Source organism: Serinus canaria, chromosome 5 (genome assembly GCF_022539315.1).
Source record: "Serinus canaria isolate serCan28SL12 chromosome 5, serCan2020, whole genome shotgun sequence".
NCBI classification, from domain to species: Eukaryota; Metazoa; Chordata; class Aves; order Passeriformes; family Fringillidae; genus Serinus; species Serinus canaria.
In genome coordinates, this window is record NC_066319.1 from 8615474 (window position 1) to 8632668 (window position 17195).

Consider the following 17195-nt stretch of genomic DNA (forward strand, 5'->3'; position numbering starts at 1 on the left):
GAGCATTGGCATGTGGGAGGGATGCTCTGAGGAGAGCACACGGGAGCAGGGCTTTCCTCCTCCCTCCCGGGTCCTAGAACTCCATGACCAGGAGGGGCAGAGACACTGCCGGGAGTCCCGGATGGAGCGGGGAAGGAGCGGGGCTGTCGGGGCGGAAGGCAGCCCGGCGGAGGGTGGTCTGGGTTGTCCGAGGAGATGGGGAAGGGTGAGGAAGTGTCAGGAAGGATCCGGAGAGGGTCGGGGAGGTTGGAGGCTGCCTGGATGCTGGCGATCCCAAATCTGGCCACTGGAGGGCAGCAGAGCCCGACGGGCGGCGCTCGGAGCAGGGAGCGGCCGCCGGCCCGGAAAGCTGCGGGATGGGAGAGGATGGGGAGAGGATGGGAGAGCGGGATGGGAAGCAGGGGTGAGGATGGGATGGGAAGAGGGCGAGGAAGCTCAGCTGAGCGTCCTTTGGCCCTTTGGGGAGGTTTGGCAATGATCCCGGAGCTCTTCCCAGAATGCGAAATGCTTCTGAGAAACACCCAGCTGCTTCATCATCAGCACTGCCAGCACTGCCGGCATTCCAGTGCCGCCAGCACTGCCGGCATTCCAGTGCCACCAGCACCACCCGCATCCCTCTGCTCCTGGAGGGACAATGAACCCCACAGTGGAGGGAAATGAGGAGTGGTAGAAGCCTGTCGGGAGAGAGGAGGCAGTTGGAGAAAGGGACATTCCGCAGGGAACGACTGTTTTTAATCAGGAGGAAATGATGAGCCAATTGCAAAATTCTGTTTGTGGAGTGTCTGGCAAAAGCCACTTCCTTACTGGACAAAAACAAAAAAAAAAAAAATGATAAATGACTCTGTAGAAGTGGATCGCTGACGAAGCCAAAGATGCAATTTCCGACTCCCCCGTGATTCCAGCAAGCCCTGGGGAGCAAAACCGGGACAGAGCACAGAGGAGCAGGCTGAGCAGGAGTGGGGAGCTCCTGGTGATCTGGGCACTTTCTCCTTCATGTCCCTGACCTGCCAGGAGCCGCTTTAGGACATGGATCCCAAAGGAGCAAGAGGTACCAGGAAGTGCCGCTGATCTGCACAGACCCCTTTGCTGCTGCTGCCCCACAGGGAACAGGTCAGTGGAATGTTTTCCTTCCTCCCTGCCCCACCTTCCTCTCCTCCAGCAGCTGCTCCATTCCTGCCACCCTCTCCCGGTGACCACACTGCCCTGCTGAGCTCCCCCTTCCTCTGCCTTGTGCTTCCATTCTGCATCTCCTGGTGAATATCCCAACCTTTTCTCATCCCACAGTTTCCACTGCCCTCCTCCCCTGCACATCTCACTTCTCTCAACTGAATCCTTCCCACTGCAGGGAGCTGCTGAGGAGTGGTGTGGTCTATTCCTTGATTTTCCAAGCACTGACTGCCCATCCACTCTGACCACAGCCAGGGGCCACATCCCACTGCCTGCCCAGCGTCCATCCATGGAGGTGACCACCGTGTTCCCATCTCCTGCCTCACCCACCGAGGGAGACGATCTCTGTGATATTGATGTCACTCATGGGGCCATAGACAGTGTGACACTGCTCATCTGCCTCTGTGGGCTGGCCGGGAATGGGGCTGTGCTCTGCCTTCTCCAGAGGAACCCCAACACCTGTTACATCATCAACCTGGCCTTTGCCAACTTCACCTTCCTCCACTTCGCGGTCCCCTCCACCCTGCTCTACCTGCTGGAGGAAGTTTCCTGCTCCACAATTGTGCCCCTGGTGTTCATGAGGGCGCTTTTCCCTCTCCTGCTCTTCTCCTACAACCTGGGGCTGTACCTGCTGACAGCCATCAGCATTGACAAGTGCATGTCTACCCTCTGTCCACTCTGGTACCGCTGCCACCGTCCCCAGCGTCTCTCATGGATGGTGTGTGCCCTGCTCTGGGCCCTCTCCATCACTGTCATTGTCACAATGACTGCCCTGTGCCACTCGCAGGAGCACGAGCACTGCCAGGTGTCTCTCATCACCATGTACGCCCTGAACCTATTCCTCTTTGCCCCAGCCATGGTCATTTCCAGCACAATCCTCCTCATTAAGATCAAGTCCCAGCAGCAGCGACCCAAGAGACTCGACATTGTTATTTTCCTCGTTGTGCTCTTCTTCCTCCTCTTTGCTCTCCCCCTCAGCCTCTGCAATTTCCTGCAGCAGCTCGGCTACACCACGGTGTCTTCCCAGATTGTTTTCCTGCTTGCCTGTATCCACAGCAGCATCAACCCCATCATCTACTTCTTGGTGGGGAGGTGCAGGAGGCCCTGCTCTGTGGGGATCCTCCGGCTCTCCCTCCAGAGGGTGTTTGAGGAGCCAGAAGAAAACACTGCCCACAGTGATGATCCTGCCACGGACACAGCCTTTCCAGCCTTTTGATCCCTTCCACTGATCTGCTGAAGGACCTTGGCAGAGTGTCTGAGGGTTGCCTTGAGTCGCCTGATTAATAAATATCTATGGTGTTACCCTCCCTGTGGTGCTGTAATCCTGCAGGAGAAGGGAGCAGGGGCAGTGACAAGGGCCATGTGGGGTGGTGCTCTGCACAGAGCACATTGGAGCATGGCTGTGCTCCTCCCTCACGGGTCCTAGAGCAGTTTACCCCCAAATGAATCCTTCCCAACATGGTTGTGATCCCAAAATTCCCCCTGGTTCCTGCATCCCACTGAGGTCTGACATCAATAAACAGCACCATGAACCCTGAGCTGCCTTTGCCCCCTCTGCCAGCACTTTCCGGCTTCCTCTGGCTGCTGCTGCCAGCCAGGAATGTGGCTGGAGGGAGGGGACACACCCATGGCTTGTGCTCCCTGGAGCAGCCATGATCCCCAGTGCCCAGAGCTGGGCTGGCACAGACACGATGGCCCAGGGGCTCAGCATTCCCCACCCTGAGTGCTCTGTGAGTGTCACAGCAAATATCTCCCCAGAGATCTTTAATTTTTAATTTTGTGAGCCAGGTGCAAAGGTCTCTCTGCCTTCAGAAATTCTTCCTCTCCACTGCCTTCAACTGCTCCCTCAGCAGGCTCAGGTGGTGCAGCAGCAAGGAGAGGAGGAGGCCGTGGTCCTCAGCACAGCCACCCCCTTCCAGGAGCAGGGTGACACCTGTGTTTGTCACCATGGGCTCCACGGTGCATCACTTCCCTGCCTGGGGCTTCGCTGAGGTCACCAGCCCCACCACATCCCACACCTTCTCTCCAGCCGCACCACATCCCACACCTTCCCAGCACACCTTCCCAGCAGCTCCATCATGTCCCACCCCTCCCACACCACCCTCCCATCCCACTCCCCATGCAGCCCACCCACCTCCCGTCCTTCCCATCCCTCCCAGCCCCGGGCCTGAGGCTCCAGTCCCTCCCCACGGGCTGCTCACCCCAGGCTGCCTCACACGGTTTTCGGGGACTGTTTCTCTTGGACATTCCCCTCCAGAGCTTCGCCAGCCGTGCCCCGCCCCCCAGCCTCCCTTGGAGAAGGACAAGAGGCGACAGCAGGATGGATCTATCAGCGTTTATTGGGGCAGAAGAGCGTGGAATGGCCAGGAGTGGACACACTGCCGGGGATCCCGGGCGGAGCGGGGCAGGAGCGGGGCTGTCAGGGGGGAAGGCGGTCCCAGGCGGGGAATCTGGGATGTCAGAGGGGATCGAGAAGGGTCCGGATGCCGGCAATCCCAAATATTCCCACAGGAGGGCAGCAGAGCCCGATGGATCGCGCTGGGAGCGGACGCTAACTGGGAAACCTGCGGGATGGCATGGCAGGGCACGGCACGGCACGGCACGGCATGGGATAGGTACAGGCAATGGGGAAGGGGAGCCGAGATGAGGATAATTTGGTGATATGACTGGGGTGGGAATGCAAATAGAATGGGGATGCAATTATAGGAACAGGGATAGGGATAGGGATAGGGATAGGGATAGGGATAGGGATAGGGATAGGGACAGGGACAGGGACAGGGACCGGGATAGGGATAACAACATGGATCAGTGGGATAGAAAGAGGTGTGGAAAAGCTATGGGATGCATTCTGACTCACAGCTGCAGGAAGATGACCTGCAGGCCTGGCTGGGAGCAAGGGTGGCAGCTGAGCATGAAGCCAGCGTGGGCAGCACGGCCGGTGGGACCACAGAGGCCTCTCAGCTGGACATTGTGGTGATCCCTGTCTCCTCAAAGACCCTCCGGAAGGCGACCTGGAGGGACACGACGGAGCAGTGCCTCCTGCAGCTCCCCACCAAGAAGTAGATGAAGGGGTTGATGCTGCTGTTGATGCAGGCAAGCAGGAAAACCACCGGGGAGGACACAGAGGTAGGGCTGAGCTGCCGAAGGAAATTCCAGAGGCTGAGGGGCACTCCAAAGATGAGGAAGAAGAGCACAGTGAGGAAGATAACGATGTAGAGCCTCTTAGGCTGACGTCTCTTGGAGCCACACTGGATCTTGATAAAGAGGATCACATTGGAGATGACCATGGGTGGACCAAAGATGAGGAAGCTGAGGGCGTGCATGGAGATGAGAGACACCCGGCAGTGCTCAGGCTTGTCTGACAGGCACAGGGAGGTCACCACAGCCATGACAGCGATGGAGAGGGCCCAGAGCAGGGCACACACCACCCATGAGAGGTGCTGGGGACGGCGGCAGCGGTACCAGAGGGGGAAGAGAATTGAACTACACCTCTCGATGCTGATGGCTGTCAGCAGGTACATCCCCATGTTGTAGGAGAGCAGCGACAGCAGGAGAAGGGACCTCATGTACTTCAGGGACACGACACGGAAGTAGGACACGTCCTCCAGCAGGTAGAGCAGGGAGGAGGGGACCATGAAGAGCAGGAAGGTGAAGTCGGCGACGGCCAGGTTGAGGATGTAGACCGTGATGGGGTTCCTGCGGATGTGGAATCCCAGGAGCCAGAGCACAGCCCCGTTCCCAGCCAGCCCACAGAGGCAGATGAGCAGAGTGACGCTGTCTATGGCCGCATCGGTGACATTGATCCCACCGGAATCATCTCCTTTAGTGTCTGTCCAGGGAGGTGAGGGAGGTGGGGATGTCTGGTTCAGCTCCATGGTGGAAGGTGGGATGTGGTTCTCAGCTGTGGTCAGAACAGAGGGGGGGGTTAGTGAGACCCCAAGGAATGTGGCAGGGAGGGACATCCCAGTGAGGTGGCACAACAGGGCTGGGGACACAGGGGCCATGGGATGGCTGGGGGTGTGGTGAGGGTGGAGGGAGGGTTGGATCAATCCAGTCATCCCGACTGAGAACAACCATGGGAGCGGTGACAGGAGCTTTGGGGACATCCAGGGAGAAACAAGCAGTGCCCAGGGCTGGACTCTGGTCCCGATCCCCTACCTTTCCTTGGAGCCAACCTGTTGGTGTATCCGAGCAGGGCACCCTCCCTCCCTCCGGTGCTTCTGGCCACGGTCTTCTCCAGTGAGGAAAACTGCGGTCTCCACGTCCTGAGAAGCTCCAAGCAGCCTATTTGTCCCCAAATAAAGCTGCTTTTTTGGGGCGTTTCTGCACAATCACGGGTCAGGCACCGAGAGCACTGGGCAGTTGCGCACAGGCTGCCTCTTCTCACGTCAAAATTCTGTTGGTCTTGCGGGAAAGGAAGTGTTTGTCCGAGCAAATGCCCCAGAGGATGAACACTGCAGCAGTTATATCTTGCTGTGAAAGAATCTTGATGCTTTTAGGATTCAACCTGATATCTCATTAGACTGGTAATTGCCACCTTTCTAATTGTTTGATAGTGCTCCAGCCTCCTCTCCCCATCCTGCCCCGATGCTGGCATCCTTCTGAAATTGTTCATTACCGCGTGCATTTGCCTCCCAGTGTGAGAATCCCTCTCCACCGACTTCATCCTGCACCAGGCCTGGGTGAGAATTTGGAATTTGTTGTCTGAGCCATCACTCTGGATTCACTCCAGTTGGTCTGAGGGCTCCAGAGCCCTCCTGGACTGGCTGGTACTCACTGAGAGAGGCTGGTGGGAAAGGGGGTGGCAGGGGACAGCACACACGACCCCACAAGAAGCACCCATTCACCCCCACTAAAGAAGCACCCCACACAAGAAGCACCCATTCACCCCCACCAAAGTTTTAGGGTGGCAGAAGAGGGGAAAGGAAAGGCTCTTGGGCACTGCTGGGATGGCACATCCCCAAGCAAAGTGGGGTGTCACAGCCTGTCCCCCTCATATTGGAATCACTAGGAAAAGACAGGAGCTGGGTGGCTGCCCCCTCACACAGGTGCTGCTGAGCTGGGTGCCGGGGACAGAGAGTCCGGCAGGGCCGGGCTCAGCATGGCACAGCACGGGTGTGACAGCCGGGGTGGCAGTGACAGCGGGGCCAGGGCAATGAGTCACACACACACCCCACCCCCCCCACCCCCACCCGTGCCTCGCTCCACCCCTGGACTTTGCCTCCCGCGGATGCTCAGGGCAATAAATCCCAGGCTCGGAGGAGGGAATGGGACGTCGGGGAGGGCACAGGGGTCCCATCCCTGGGGGCTGCGCTGTGCAGGGGGATCTGCACGAGCGGGATTGGGATGGAGAGTGGGATCGGGAGCGGGATCAGGGGATGAGAGAATGCCTGAGGCAGCGGGCAGGAGTACGAGGGTGCGTCACACAGGCAGGCAGGACACGCAGGTGGCAGTGTGACGCTTGTGCACCGCGAGGACCTGCCGGGAGAAGGTCACCTGTGCGCCAGGACACCTGTACGTGTGTCCCGGCCACTGTCACGGCCGCGGCCCCAGCCCCGCGGCGGGCGGGCCCGGCGGGCGGGTGACAGCCGCACCCTGGACCGGGCGGGTGCTTCCCGCCTCCCTGTCCCTGTCCCTGTCCCCGGCGAGGCCACTCCGGCACCGTGGCCTCACCGGACACCCCCATGCAGCGGGAGCGTGGGGAGCAGAGCCCAGGAGCCCCTGAAACCGAGGTCAAGGCTGTCATCGTGGGGGATGGAGGCTGCGGGAAGACGTCACTGCTGGTGGCATTCGCCAAAGGAGACTTCCCCAAGGTACAGGGATGCCTGTCCCCTGGTGGGGGGGGGAACTGTCCCCGTGCGTGAGGGAGTGGTGTCGGGCAAAGGGCAGTGGGACAGACACGGTGGCAGCAGTGGGGCCGTTTGAAGCGGTGGAACAGGGGGTGGCCCAGCCTGGGGCTGATGGGGGTCTGTGACACCTCTGCCTCTCTTTGGGAGTCCCAGGGGGTAGCAGGGTTTGTCCCTCAGTGAGGGCACATAAGGGACTCAGGGAGTGCAGGGAAGGGGGGCAGCCACAGAGACCCCAGAACCCCTGTCCTGAATCCCCAGGTCCCCCTGGGGCATCCAAGTGCCCTGGGATGGGGGACAAGGGTGGTTCCCATCCCACTGCAGCAGGCAGGAAGCACTATTTCCCACTCCCTGATGCCCTCTCTGTGCTCTGTTCTGTCCCTACTGGGGTCCCCTCCATTGCTGCCCCCCACAGCTGCCTGTGTGACCTGTGTCCCTGTCCCCTCCCAGGTCTATGTCCCCACCGTGTTTGAGAAGTACACGGCGTCCCTCCAAGTTGCCGGCAAGCCCGTGAAGATCCACCTGTGGGACACAGCAGGTGGGACAGCTGGGGACAGCCCAGGCAGTTGTGCCCCCCACTCTCCCGCTCGGGCGTTTTGGGGTGTCCCGTGTGAGTGGTCATGCCTTGGAGGGGTGTCCCCTCCAAGGGGTCCCCATGACCATGGCAGAGGGGGGTTTAACCCACAGCCATCCCCACAGATGTCACTTTCATGGTCCCAGGCTGGTGTGTAATGATTTCCTTCTCCACCCTGCAGGACAGGAAGACTATGACAGGCTTCGCCCTCTGTCCTACTCAGATGCCAACGTTGTCCTCATGTGCTTTGATGTCACCGACTCCAACAGCTTTGACAACATCCTAACAAAGGTAACGCAGCCCCGGAGGTGCTGCCTGTCCCCTGTCCCCATCCCTAGGGGACACGTGCCCATCCCGGGGTGACGTGTCCCCTCATAGTGGTACCCGGAGGTGAATCACTTCTGCAAGGGGGTCCCGGTGCTGCTGGTGGGCTGCAAGACGGACCTGCGGCAGGACCAGGAGGTGCTGCAGAGGCTGAAGGACGGACGGATAGAGCCCGTCTCCCGCCAGCAGGTGGGTGTCACCTCCCGGTGACACGGCACGGGACAGGACAGGGGTGGTCCCGAGCGCGGGATAGTGCGACAGCGGGGTCCTGGGGAGGTGTGACTCTGTGTGTCCCCACAGGGAGAGGCCATGGCCCGGCAGGTCCGCGCCGTGTCCTACATGGAATGCTCGGCCAGGTACCAGGATAACGTCGGGAACATCTTTGTGACAGCCTGCAATGCCGCCATCAGCGCCGCCCGCCGGAGGCAGCGCAAGGCGGGACCCAGGAGGGTCTGCGCGATCCTCTGAGCCCCCCGGCTCAGCACAGCCCCCCAGGGTCTCCTGCTGTCCCCGAGCTCCGACCACCCCGCGGCTGCTGCCACACCTTTGCCTCCGCCACCGGAGTGCCGCTGCCACCCTCCCGACCCGGGGCTGGCACCTCCAGTCACCACGGGGTGACAGCAGGAAAGCATTCCTGGCATGAACTATCACGCCTGCATCCCAGAGTCCCTTTCCCACTGGGGATGCCAGCGTCCTGTCCCTGTCCCGCCAGGAATCCCAGCGTCCTGTGCCACCATGGCTGCCAGCACCCCCTGCCAACTGGGCTCTGGGGACACAGAACTGATTTGGGACTCCCCTTCCCGCTGGCAGGCCAGTGCAGGAGGGTGACTCCGGGTGACTGCAGGGCCATCTTCTGCCATTAAAGTGACACTAAACTCATCGGCGTGAACGCTCCCTGGGGCAGGAGGAGCCCCTGCACGGCCTGGGGGCGTCGGGGACATGGTGTGGGCGTTGGGGACATGGTGTGGGTGCTGGGGTCCACCATGTGCCCAGGATGGATGAGAGACCACTGGGATGGGGTCACTGATTTTGGGTTGAGGTGTGTGTGAGTATGTGTCCAGGTGTGTACTGCACACACGGATCTATAACCATATGTATGGTTATATATATATGTTTTTATATACATGCTACAATATAATGTATATCTGACTATATAATTTATAAACATCCATATCACTATATTTATTTTATATATCACTGCATATAGTTAGGCTGTAACTATCTAAAGAACTCTGTATAGTTTATAAAAACATTGATTATAGTGTATAACTAAGGAGCTGTAAGTAGTTACCCAGGTGGATGCAGGTACCTGCCGGTGTCTCTGCATTCAGACCCCCATACAGGCGTGCACAGCCCTGCGGGCAGCCGCGAAACCCGCGGGGACACCGAGGGACTTTACGGCGAGGCGTTTTGGGCCACGAACCCCCCAAAATCCCACCGGGGCCGCCCTTCTCCGACCCCCCACGTCGGGGGCGTGGCCACGCGGTGGAGGAGGCGTGGTGATTTGAGGGGCGTGGTCAGTGCGGGAGGGGGCGTGGCCGGGACCGAGACGCGCGCGCGCGGGGCGGGGCGGGGCCGGGCTGGGGTGTGCAAGGCGCACGCGCGGGTTGTAGGGGGGGGACCCGTGCGCGCGGCGCGTGCGCGTGGCGTCGGTGTGTATGTGAGGCTCTGACGGGTTCAAAATGGCGGCGGCGGCTCCTGTGTGAGGAGGGGGAACCGCGTCCCGGCCGGGGGGCGGCGGCGCCGGGGGGGCACCGCGCGGGCGGGACGGGGCGGGCGGCGCCGGCGAAGCCCCGGCACTCGGCGGCGGGAGGGGTGCGGTGGTGGTGGAGGCGGCGGCGGCGGCGGCGGCGGGGGGACGCGGGCCGCGGCGGCGGGGGGCGGCCGGCGGGGCTGTCAGCGCCCGCTGCCCGCGCCCGGAGCGGCGGGGCCGGGGGCGCGGCGGGGCTGGGGCGCGATCGCTGCTGACCGGGGGGTTCCTCCTCCTCCGTCTGTTCTGTTTCCCCCCCCCCCCCCCCGTGCCGGCGGTAGAAGAGGACAAAGGCGCAGGAGAGACCTGGTGAGCACCGCGGGGTCACCGGCGACCCCCGAGTTTGTGCGGGGCCCCGGAGCGCGGCCGGGCGGGAGCGGGCGCGGGCGGGTCTCCCCTTGCCGGGCCCCGGGAGGCCGCGTCGGGAAGTTGAGGAGGGGGCGGCGGGTGCCGGCTGACAGCTCCCCGGGGACCGTCCCTCCCTCCCGCCTCCCGTTCTGCCCCGGCGGGGGCGGGCTGGGGTGTCCCGGCGGGCCGGGGGTGGCCCTCTCCCCCGCGGCGGGGCCGCCGCGCTGAGCTCCGCTTGTCCGGTTGTTTATAAACATAGTTCAGCAAGTGTGGGGAAACTGCCTCCCTCGGCCGAGCCGGGAGTCCTGGTGCCGTGGTTCCGAGGGAGGCAGGGGTGGGGACGGTGCTGGCGGGACCGGGAGTGCTCGGCTGTCGAAGCCGGGGGTCGGGAGGAGCAGGATGGAGCTACCACCCTACGTGGTCGTAGCGCTTCTGTAACACTGCGAGGGGGATGGCGGATCCCCTTACTCGATCCTATTCCCGGATTCTCCTCCCCAAAGGTCTAATTTAGGCATAGTCCTGGGTATTAAGAGCCGTGCCATACCCAGGCTTTGGTTGGTTTCTGTCCCTTTAAAAAAAAAGTGTAGGTGCCATCTGACGCCCAGGGAGGTTTTCCCAGGTTGGTGTGTGGTGTCACAAGGTGGCACATTTGGAGAGCTCAGCATTGAGGTCTCCTCCAGCCAGGAGTTAGATCCCTGACTGCTTCCCTGCTTGGATGCTCTATGTAGGAGAGATCCTATATGCCTTCCCTATTCATGGGACATATCCTGTGGCACTGTAGTTTCTCCCAGGTGCCACAGTACAGAATATCCCAAGGACAGTGATTGTGTTGTTTGGAGAAGCTGGGTCTCCAGTGTCTAATTTTGGAGAAGCCAGGGTTTGACAGCACATTCCCCGGTTTTTATCCCACTGTGGACCAGAGGAGCTGCTGGTGGTAGTGTGGAGCCAGGGTGGGAGATCTGCAGCTCCTGTTGTATTACAGAAGAGCTGGTGAAGTCGTTTACCCTGCATTTGTTCTAATAAGCCTTACAGGTTGGGGTGGGCTCGTCCACTGGGCTCTCTCAGCCCCCAGAGCGGGGTGGGGTTGGCCCCAAGAGGAGAAGGGAAGTGAGAGGTGTGTATGTCCCAGTGCCCTTTTTCACTGTTTGCCTCTGGCTTCCAAGGAGGAAGAGGACGACGACAGCAGTCCTGGCGTGTCCTTCTCGCTCTCTTCCGAGGAGTCGGAGATGGAGCCCGAGGAAGAACGGATCCGATACAGCCAGAGATTGGTCAGTAGTGGCCTTGGAACAATCCTATTCTAGGCTTGGTTCTCTTGCAGCTGGGGAAGGGAAAGGCTTCTCCTGGCAGCAGGGTTGAACCACCCAAACAGGCTGGTGGTGGATGGATGCAGCCTGCACAGAGGTGTGGGCTTGGCTTAGGTGGCTTTGTGGGTCCTTTTGTATAGCCAAGTTTGTCCTAATGAAGGGAATTTGGCTGCTGAGCTCTGGAAAGGGGGTTTGGAGGCTGAAGCTGAGGAAGGAGCTTTGGGATGGGAACATAAAACTGGTGTCAGTGTAGTTTCTGTCACAACAGGTTTTTTTCTGTGTGTCTGTGACAAGCAGAGGACCTGAAAACACTGTGTGTTACCAATCGTGATTCGAGTGGCTGTGAAAGCTGAGGGAACCAGCTCAAGCTTCAAGCTCCAGTTTTCCTGTGCCTGTGTTTCTTCCCAGTGTTTTCTTCTGAAGGGAGCTGTTCCAGCATTCCGGTCCCAGTCAGGCCCTGTCAGGAGCTCTGGTGTTTGTGCTGGGAGTGCTTGAACCCAGTGGTCTGGGAATTTGGCTGTAACTGGGAACAGCTTGGGAGCAACTGTTCTTAGAGTCTGAGGTGATATCCCGGAGATCCCAGGGAGGGAGGGAAGCTGCATTGTCTCCCACGCTGTTTTGAGGCAGTTGCAAGCCCCCGGGGAAGGCAAGTGGCAGCTCTGTGGTGTAGTCCCTCTATGAGTCACACCTGTACCTGTATCCTCACCTTCAAGGTGCTGCCCATAAAGCTGAATCCTTATTCCTTTAATTCTCTGTAATCATTTGATGTGAAGCTCTGTGGTTCTTGGCATTAAACTTTGTCCTCAAGATGAGCAGTTCTGGGTGCTGGGGAGTTCCCAAGTGCTTTGGTGGATGTTTTAATTTGGTATCAGCAGCAGTCCCACCTCCTCCCTCATCCTGACACATTTATTCCCACAGCTGTGCAGAACGCAGCTCAAGGTGCTGGTTTGACTGGGGAGTGATCCAGGACTAACCCAAAACATCTGGGTAAAGATGTGGCAGGTGAAGGGGGCTATCAGCCAGGAACTTGTCAGTTTCAAAATGCTTATCATCTCTCAAATAAAAATCAGGAGGAGTTGGTGTCCTGGTGCAGGTGGGCTGGGCTCCAGCAGAATGTGCTAAGCTGGATAAAGGCCTGCAGGCTGATGAGCTCTGTGCTTAAGGGGTTTGGGAAGGCACATGGGCCGCAGGGTGAGGCTCACCTGGACTTGTGTGGCCTTGTGTGCGTGTGTTGTCTGTGCTGGCCTGAGGCCCAGGGAGGAGGCATGACCCCTATGTGCTGGGTAAGGCTTAACTCCTACCTCCTGCCATGCTTTTCCTGGAAACTTCCAGCTCATTTTGTGCTCCTGCTGTGTCAGTGGCGCTCTGTTGCTGAAGGACCCTTAAAAGATGATTATTTTTCTTCTGTAGAGCATGATTTGACTTACTCAAATATCCCACATATGTTTTGGACCTGGCAGCTGGGTTAGTTGGCCTAAATGAGAAGTTCCAAGTAGGGAAGCAGTGAGCTGGTTGTACAGTGTGTTTCTGCTGCTGTCAGCTGTGTTTCTGTTGTGTGACTGAGGCTCAGTTAGCAAAAAATAAATGTGTTTTAAAAAACCAATCTAGGTGGGATAGTAGTTCTACCAGCCAAACAACCTAAACCAGAACAGTTCATGGTGGTGAAGGAGCTGAATTAATTGTGTGGTTTGATGGTACCAGCTGAGATGGCAGAGGTAGTTTGTTCTCTGGTGTGTCAGGTAATCACACTGACAGCATCTTTTTCCTGACTAGTTTCTATTGGGACATAGAGGAAATCTTGAGTGTTCTGTGTTGTTTTATTTAGTTTGCACTAATGTTGCCTTCCCCTGCTTCAACAAAAATCTGAAGTGTTTCTGTTTTGTGAATGAATTTATCAGTGTTGGGGAAAGATCCGGCTTTGGAGGAGAATTTAATTTCTGCTTCAGGTGTGGTCATGTTCCTGCAGGAATTCTCTGCTGGGTCACACATGTCTGCATGGCACAATGACACTTTGATTAGGTGGGTTGTACTGCCCTAACTGTACTTTCTTCATAGTTCAGGCTCTGCATCCATGACTCCCAGTATAACACAGGCCTGGGTGAATTGCTCTAGACTCAGGGCTATGTTGGGAGGATGGCTTGCACCCATCCAAGACCATCTGTGGGAGAAGCTGTGTCCTGGTGAGCTCTGGGAGGCTCACACAGGCAGTGGGTGATGGTGAGTGCAGAGAGGACACAGAAGAGCAAGTTACGGGCTATCCATGCTCCTCACCCAGAGACTGGGAGCAGTGGAGATGGGACTTGCAGGCACTGTGGAGTAGTTTCCTGCTAATTCTGTGTGAGTGCTGTTCTCCCCAGCTCCGTAACGAGGCAGTTCTTGGGGCTTGGGCCGAGGTGCCAGCGTTTCAAGCTGGAGTTGCGTGTTTTGCAGGCCCTTAACTGAGGAGCTGAAATGCTCTATTGTGTCCTGAGCCTGAGTGACAGTCCAGCCCTGGCACTAACAATGCCACGGTCCCTCTCTGAGACTTGGAAGTCTTTGCTGGCTGTCACTGGGTGGTTGCACCCAGCCCATGTCACACCAGGCTGTTGGGCTTCCCACAAGGACCCTGGACTCCTTAAAGGCTCTGGAGATAAAGATCCATTGGCCTGCTGCTCACAGAGGCTGCCTGCCCTTCTGCAGAGCAGTCCTGCCATATTCCTGGGTGCTGGAAGTGTGAGGAAATCTCACCTTCTGCCTGCTCCAGGGCTCATTTTGGCAGGCCTGTGCTGTGAACTGAGACTAGCAAGGCGCTGTGAATTGCAAGCTGGGATTAGCACATTACCACAGTGCTGCCATGTGCTTGCAGTGACAATGTTCAGAGTGAGAAATGAAGGGCAGCAGCGCTGGATCACTTCAGAATGACTTGGGAGCACAGCAGGGGAGTGCCATTATCCAAAGGACAAATCCTGCTCATCTCAACCTTCCCAGCAGTCTGTATCTCAGGGTGTGGTTCCCAGTTAGGATTGCCGGGGTGGCAGAGCTGGTTGAAGAGGTTTTCTTCCCTCAGTGAGTGCTCTGGGAGCACTGATGGCCCTGAGGTGAACGCTGCCTCAGGGAATTGTGGATCATGCCCTGGATGGAAGTTGGCAGGGGGGAGGCACAGTCCCAGCTGTTGTCTGTACTTAGGTAGTGAGCAAACCTGATGGGGCTGGAAGTCTGAGATGGGGAGACAGGGTGGGGAAGGAACCTCTTAAACTGGCTCTGCTGCTGGAGAGAGCCTGAGGAGGAGCCTCGTCCTCCCTGGGGGCTCTGTGGGCTGAGCCACGGCTCCTGCTGGGGTGTTGGGCCCTAGGGACCATCCCTGGCTGGGTGCAGTGTCACCCTAGTTTTGGCTGTGGGAAGAGTTGTGACACCCATGAAGGGAAATGTGCTCGTGGAGCAGGAGCAGGGTGCTGGAGAATTAGGGAGGTGAGAGGGAAGGTCTATCCCATGGTCTGAGGCAGTCTGTGTCCTGCCTTAGCACTGCCCTGCCCTCTGGTCAGATCCACGTGTGAAATTTGAGAGGAGGCTCTGCCTGTCCCTACTAGCCAGAAGCAGAGGCCTCTCCTGTAAACAGCAGTTACTAAACCTGCCCTTACATGTCGGTGTCCACACTCTCCCCTGAGAGAGTTCAGATGGGTTTTGCAGCATGTGGAGCCATCAGCTGAGGGGTGAAGCCTGGGGAGTGTGCAGGACAAGGTTTTTCTTACAGCCTTTCATGCTGTGGAGTGATCCCAGCTCAGCCCATGCCTGAGGGATGGCACTGCTGGTTCTGAACAGTGCCCAGAGTCCCTGCAGCTGGAATCTTGTGGCTTCCAACTTGTTTGTATCCTTTCTGCAGGATGGGTAGGGTGATAGTTCAGGATACAAGTCATTTGACCAGGAAGGCTCACACATGTTGACACTTGTGACAGTTTTTCTCATAGGATAGGAACAAATTGAGGGATAAATGGCCTCAAAGCTAAGAGAGGGAGGTAAGGGGGAGCAAGCTGTGGGCTGCCTGTGTCAGGTAAGATAGGAAAGAGGAGGATGCAGCTTCCTGCCTTTCCTGTGTTGCTCAGTCTTGAGTGTTTCACAGTATCCCAACAGTGGGATGTGAGGAGCAATCCCATCAGGTTCAGCCCAAGTTCTGGTTTGTCCTATAAAGCTGATCACTGCCAGGTAAAGATCCCTGGACATTGCTGGTGTTGGTCACCCCCAGGTACTGGGATGACCCTGCCTGTCAGACACTGAGCATGGGATGAGCCCCAGGCACTGGGTGAGAATTTGGGTGTTTTTACATCACCTGCTCCCTCTTCCCCACATTTGAAATGTGACACTGGCAATTCCTGTCAAGCCAGCCTCCTTCCTGGAGTTCCTCTGTGCCCTGGTGTGAAACCCAGCCTGGCCAAATGTCCCTGGTCTGCTGGACACACCTCAACTGCCCGGTCTAGACAGGACCTGGGCAAGGGGGGTAATTAATCTCTCCCACATGCCTCAAACTGGAGGCACTACAAATGAGTCATTCCAAGTGACCCAGGTGTAATAAATGAGCTCTAAATAATTCAGGGGCTGTTCAGATTTGGTCTGGGCAGGGCTTTGGTAGAAGCTAGCAGCAACTGAAGGCTATTCTTGGAAAGCTTTAGAAATCCCTTTGAGCACTTAGATCCTGCCAGATGCATGACTGTGCTGGTCCCTGGAAGAATATGTCCCTGAAACCAAGTGGATGCTGTTCCCTGTCAGCAGAGAGGGATGCAGGAGGTAAATATCTGCTGGATTCTTACTGTCCCAAGCCTGGCTGTGCCCTGAGTGTGTCCTGGAAGCTGCAGTGCTGACTAAGCAAGGAGCCAAACACCACAGAAGCACTTCAAGTTACTTGTGAGTTACCAAACCATCTCTGCAGGCTTCATTTACGTTCCTATAATAAGCAGGAATAAGTTTTCCCAGGGTTATCCTGGCTGGAGGTGACACTGACAAGTCAGGAAAGCAATCCCTGTGCCCCCAGTGCCTTCTTAGTTATGTCAGGAGCCACCCAGATTTACAGGTCACTGGCTGGGTTTGGGGGAAGAAGGGCACTTGTGGGAAAGTGGTGATATGCTCAGAAGGTGGAGAAACAAGGTCCTGCACTAATGTTGTCCTCTGAAAATGTATAAAGGAAGCAATTCCCTTTAGGATGAGATCTCTGTTGCTGCTGCTGAGGGAAGAGTGTTGGTGTTTCCAGAGGAGGAAATGATGCCTGAGCCTTTAGGGGCTGTGGGGCGCTTTGGTGTTGTTCCTCCCTTTCCACAGTGGCCTGCACTCCCTGTGCTGCTGATGCTCCCTGTTTGCCTCTTTTCCCAGTTCTTGGCAACCAGTTGGGGAACATCCATAGCTGGCCGTGGGTATTGCTTTCTGCCACTTGAGGTGGTTCAGGTGAACCTGGTGACAAAGTGTATCCTGGGAATCCATGATGGGGCAAGAGGAGGTGGAGCTGTTGGACAGGAGTTCTGTCCCATTCCTGTGTCCATGCTTGTGCATCTCTGTTGCTGTAGGAACAGCACTGGGAGTAAACAGCAATGAGCTGGCTTTCCAGGGATTCTGAATCCCTCTGGCAGTTCCAGGAACTTGGACCAGAGAAGTTCTTGGGCTGAGATCTGCTCAGGGTTGCAGGGTAGTAGATTTTCCATATTTTAGCCATTGCTCTGTACACATAAGAGTTTTAATAAAGCTGCCCCCAACACTCTTTTAGGTCAAGGAGGAGGCTCCATGAGCTTTGTTCATGCTGGTCCTCAGGGCTGGGAGCTGAGTGCACAATGCTGTTGTGTTTTAGCTAGTCCTGACGGAGTTTAGGAGAAAATGCCACTTGAGAAAAGTCCTTGTTCTTCCACATACCCCTGGCTCTTGGG

At 57.6% G+C, this 17195-nt stretch overlaps 4 protein-coding genes across 8 annotated transcripts in view; 3 read left to right on the forward strand and 1 right to left on the reverse strand.

Annotated features, from left to right (window-relative positions):
• Positions 1-2469, forward strand: part of LOC103822246 (proto-oncogene Mas-like) — a 53431-nt gene extending 50962 nt beyond the window's left edge. For 2 of the 5 annotated variants that reach the window (XM_050975012.1, XM_030240443.2), the window contains 2 exons: positions 1012-1110; positions 1419-2469. In XM_050975012.1, the coding sequence (XP_050830969.1) occupies positions 1457-2383 (927 nt within the window). In that variant the 5' untranslated portion in view covers positions 1012-1110; positions 1419-1456 and the 3' untranslated portion in view covers positions 2384-2469. Of the gene's footprint in view, positions 1-352; positions 1111-1345 lie in introns of those variants that run through there. The other 3 variants (XM_050975014.1, XM_030240441.2, XM_050975013.1) reach the window with 3 other exon arrangements.
• Positions 2470-3965: 1496 nt separating this feature from the next.
• Positions 3966-5146, reverse strand: LOC103822248 (mas-related G-protein coupled receptor member H-like). Its single transcript, XM_009097214.4, has one exon. The coding sequence runs from the start codon at positions 5127-5129 to the stop codon at positions 4125-4127; it is 1005 nt and encodes a 334-aa protein (XP_009095462.4). The 5' UTR covers positions 5130-5146; the 3' UTR covers positions 3966-4124.
• A 1278-nt stretch (positions 5147-6424) lies between these two features.
• On the forward strand, positions 6425-9092 carry RHOD (ras homolog family member D). Its single transcript, XM_009097215.4, has 5 exons — positions 6425-6980; positions 7464-7551; positions 7769-7878; positions 7966-8100; positions 8212-9092. Exons 1-5 carry the CDS (start codon positions 6852-6854, stop codon positions 8377-8379), a joined length of 630 nt encoding a protein of 209 aa, XP_009095463.2. The 5' UTR covers positions 6425-6851; the 3' UTR covers positions 8380-9092.
• Positions 9093-9483: 391 nt separating this feature from the next.
• The window catches only part of KDM2A (lysine demethylase 2A), a 33620-nt gene continuing 25908 nt past the window's right edge, over positions 9484-17195 (forward strand). Inside the window, exons 1-3 of the mRNA XM_030240044.2 lie at positions 9484-9613; positions 9943-9970; positions 11173-11277. Coding sequence (XP_030095904.2) covers positions 9594-9613; positions 9943-9970; positions 11173-11277 — 153 coding nt within the window. The 5' untranslated portion in view covers positions 9484-9593. The remainder of the gene's footprint in view (positions 9614-9942; positions 9971-11172; positions 11278-17195) is intronic.

Coding starts and splice junctions, on each gene's coding strand:
- LOC103822248 (XM_009097214.4), bottom strand. CDS start 5,129: ATGTCCCTCCCTGCCACATTCCTTGGGGTCTCACTAACCCCCCCCTCT.
- RHOD (XM_009097215.4), top strand. CDS start 6,852: ATGCAGCGGGAGCGTGGGGAGCAGAGCCCAGGAGCCCCTGAAACCGAG. Junction 7,552..7,768: donor CCACCTGTGGGACACAGCAG/GTGGGACAGCTG, acceptor TCCACCCTGCAG/GACAGGAAGACTATGACAGG. Junction 7,879..7,965: donor TTGACAACATCCTAACAAAG/GTAACGCAGCCC, acceptor GTCCCCTCATAG/TGGTACCCGGAGGTGAATCA.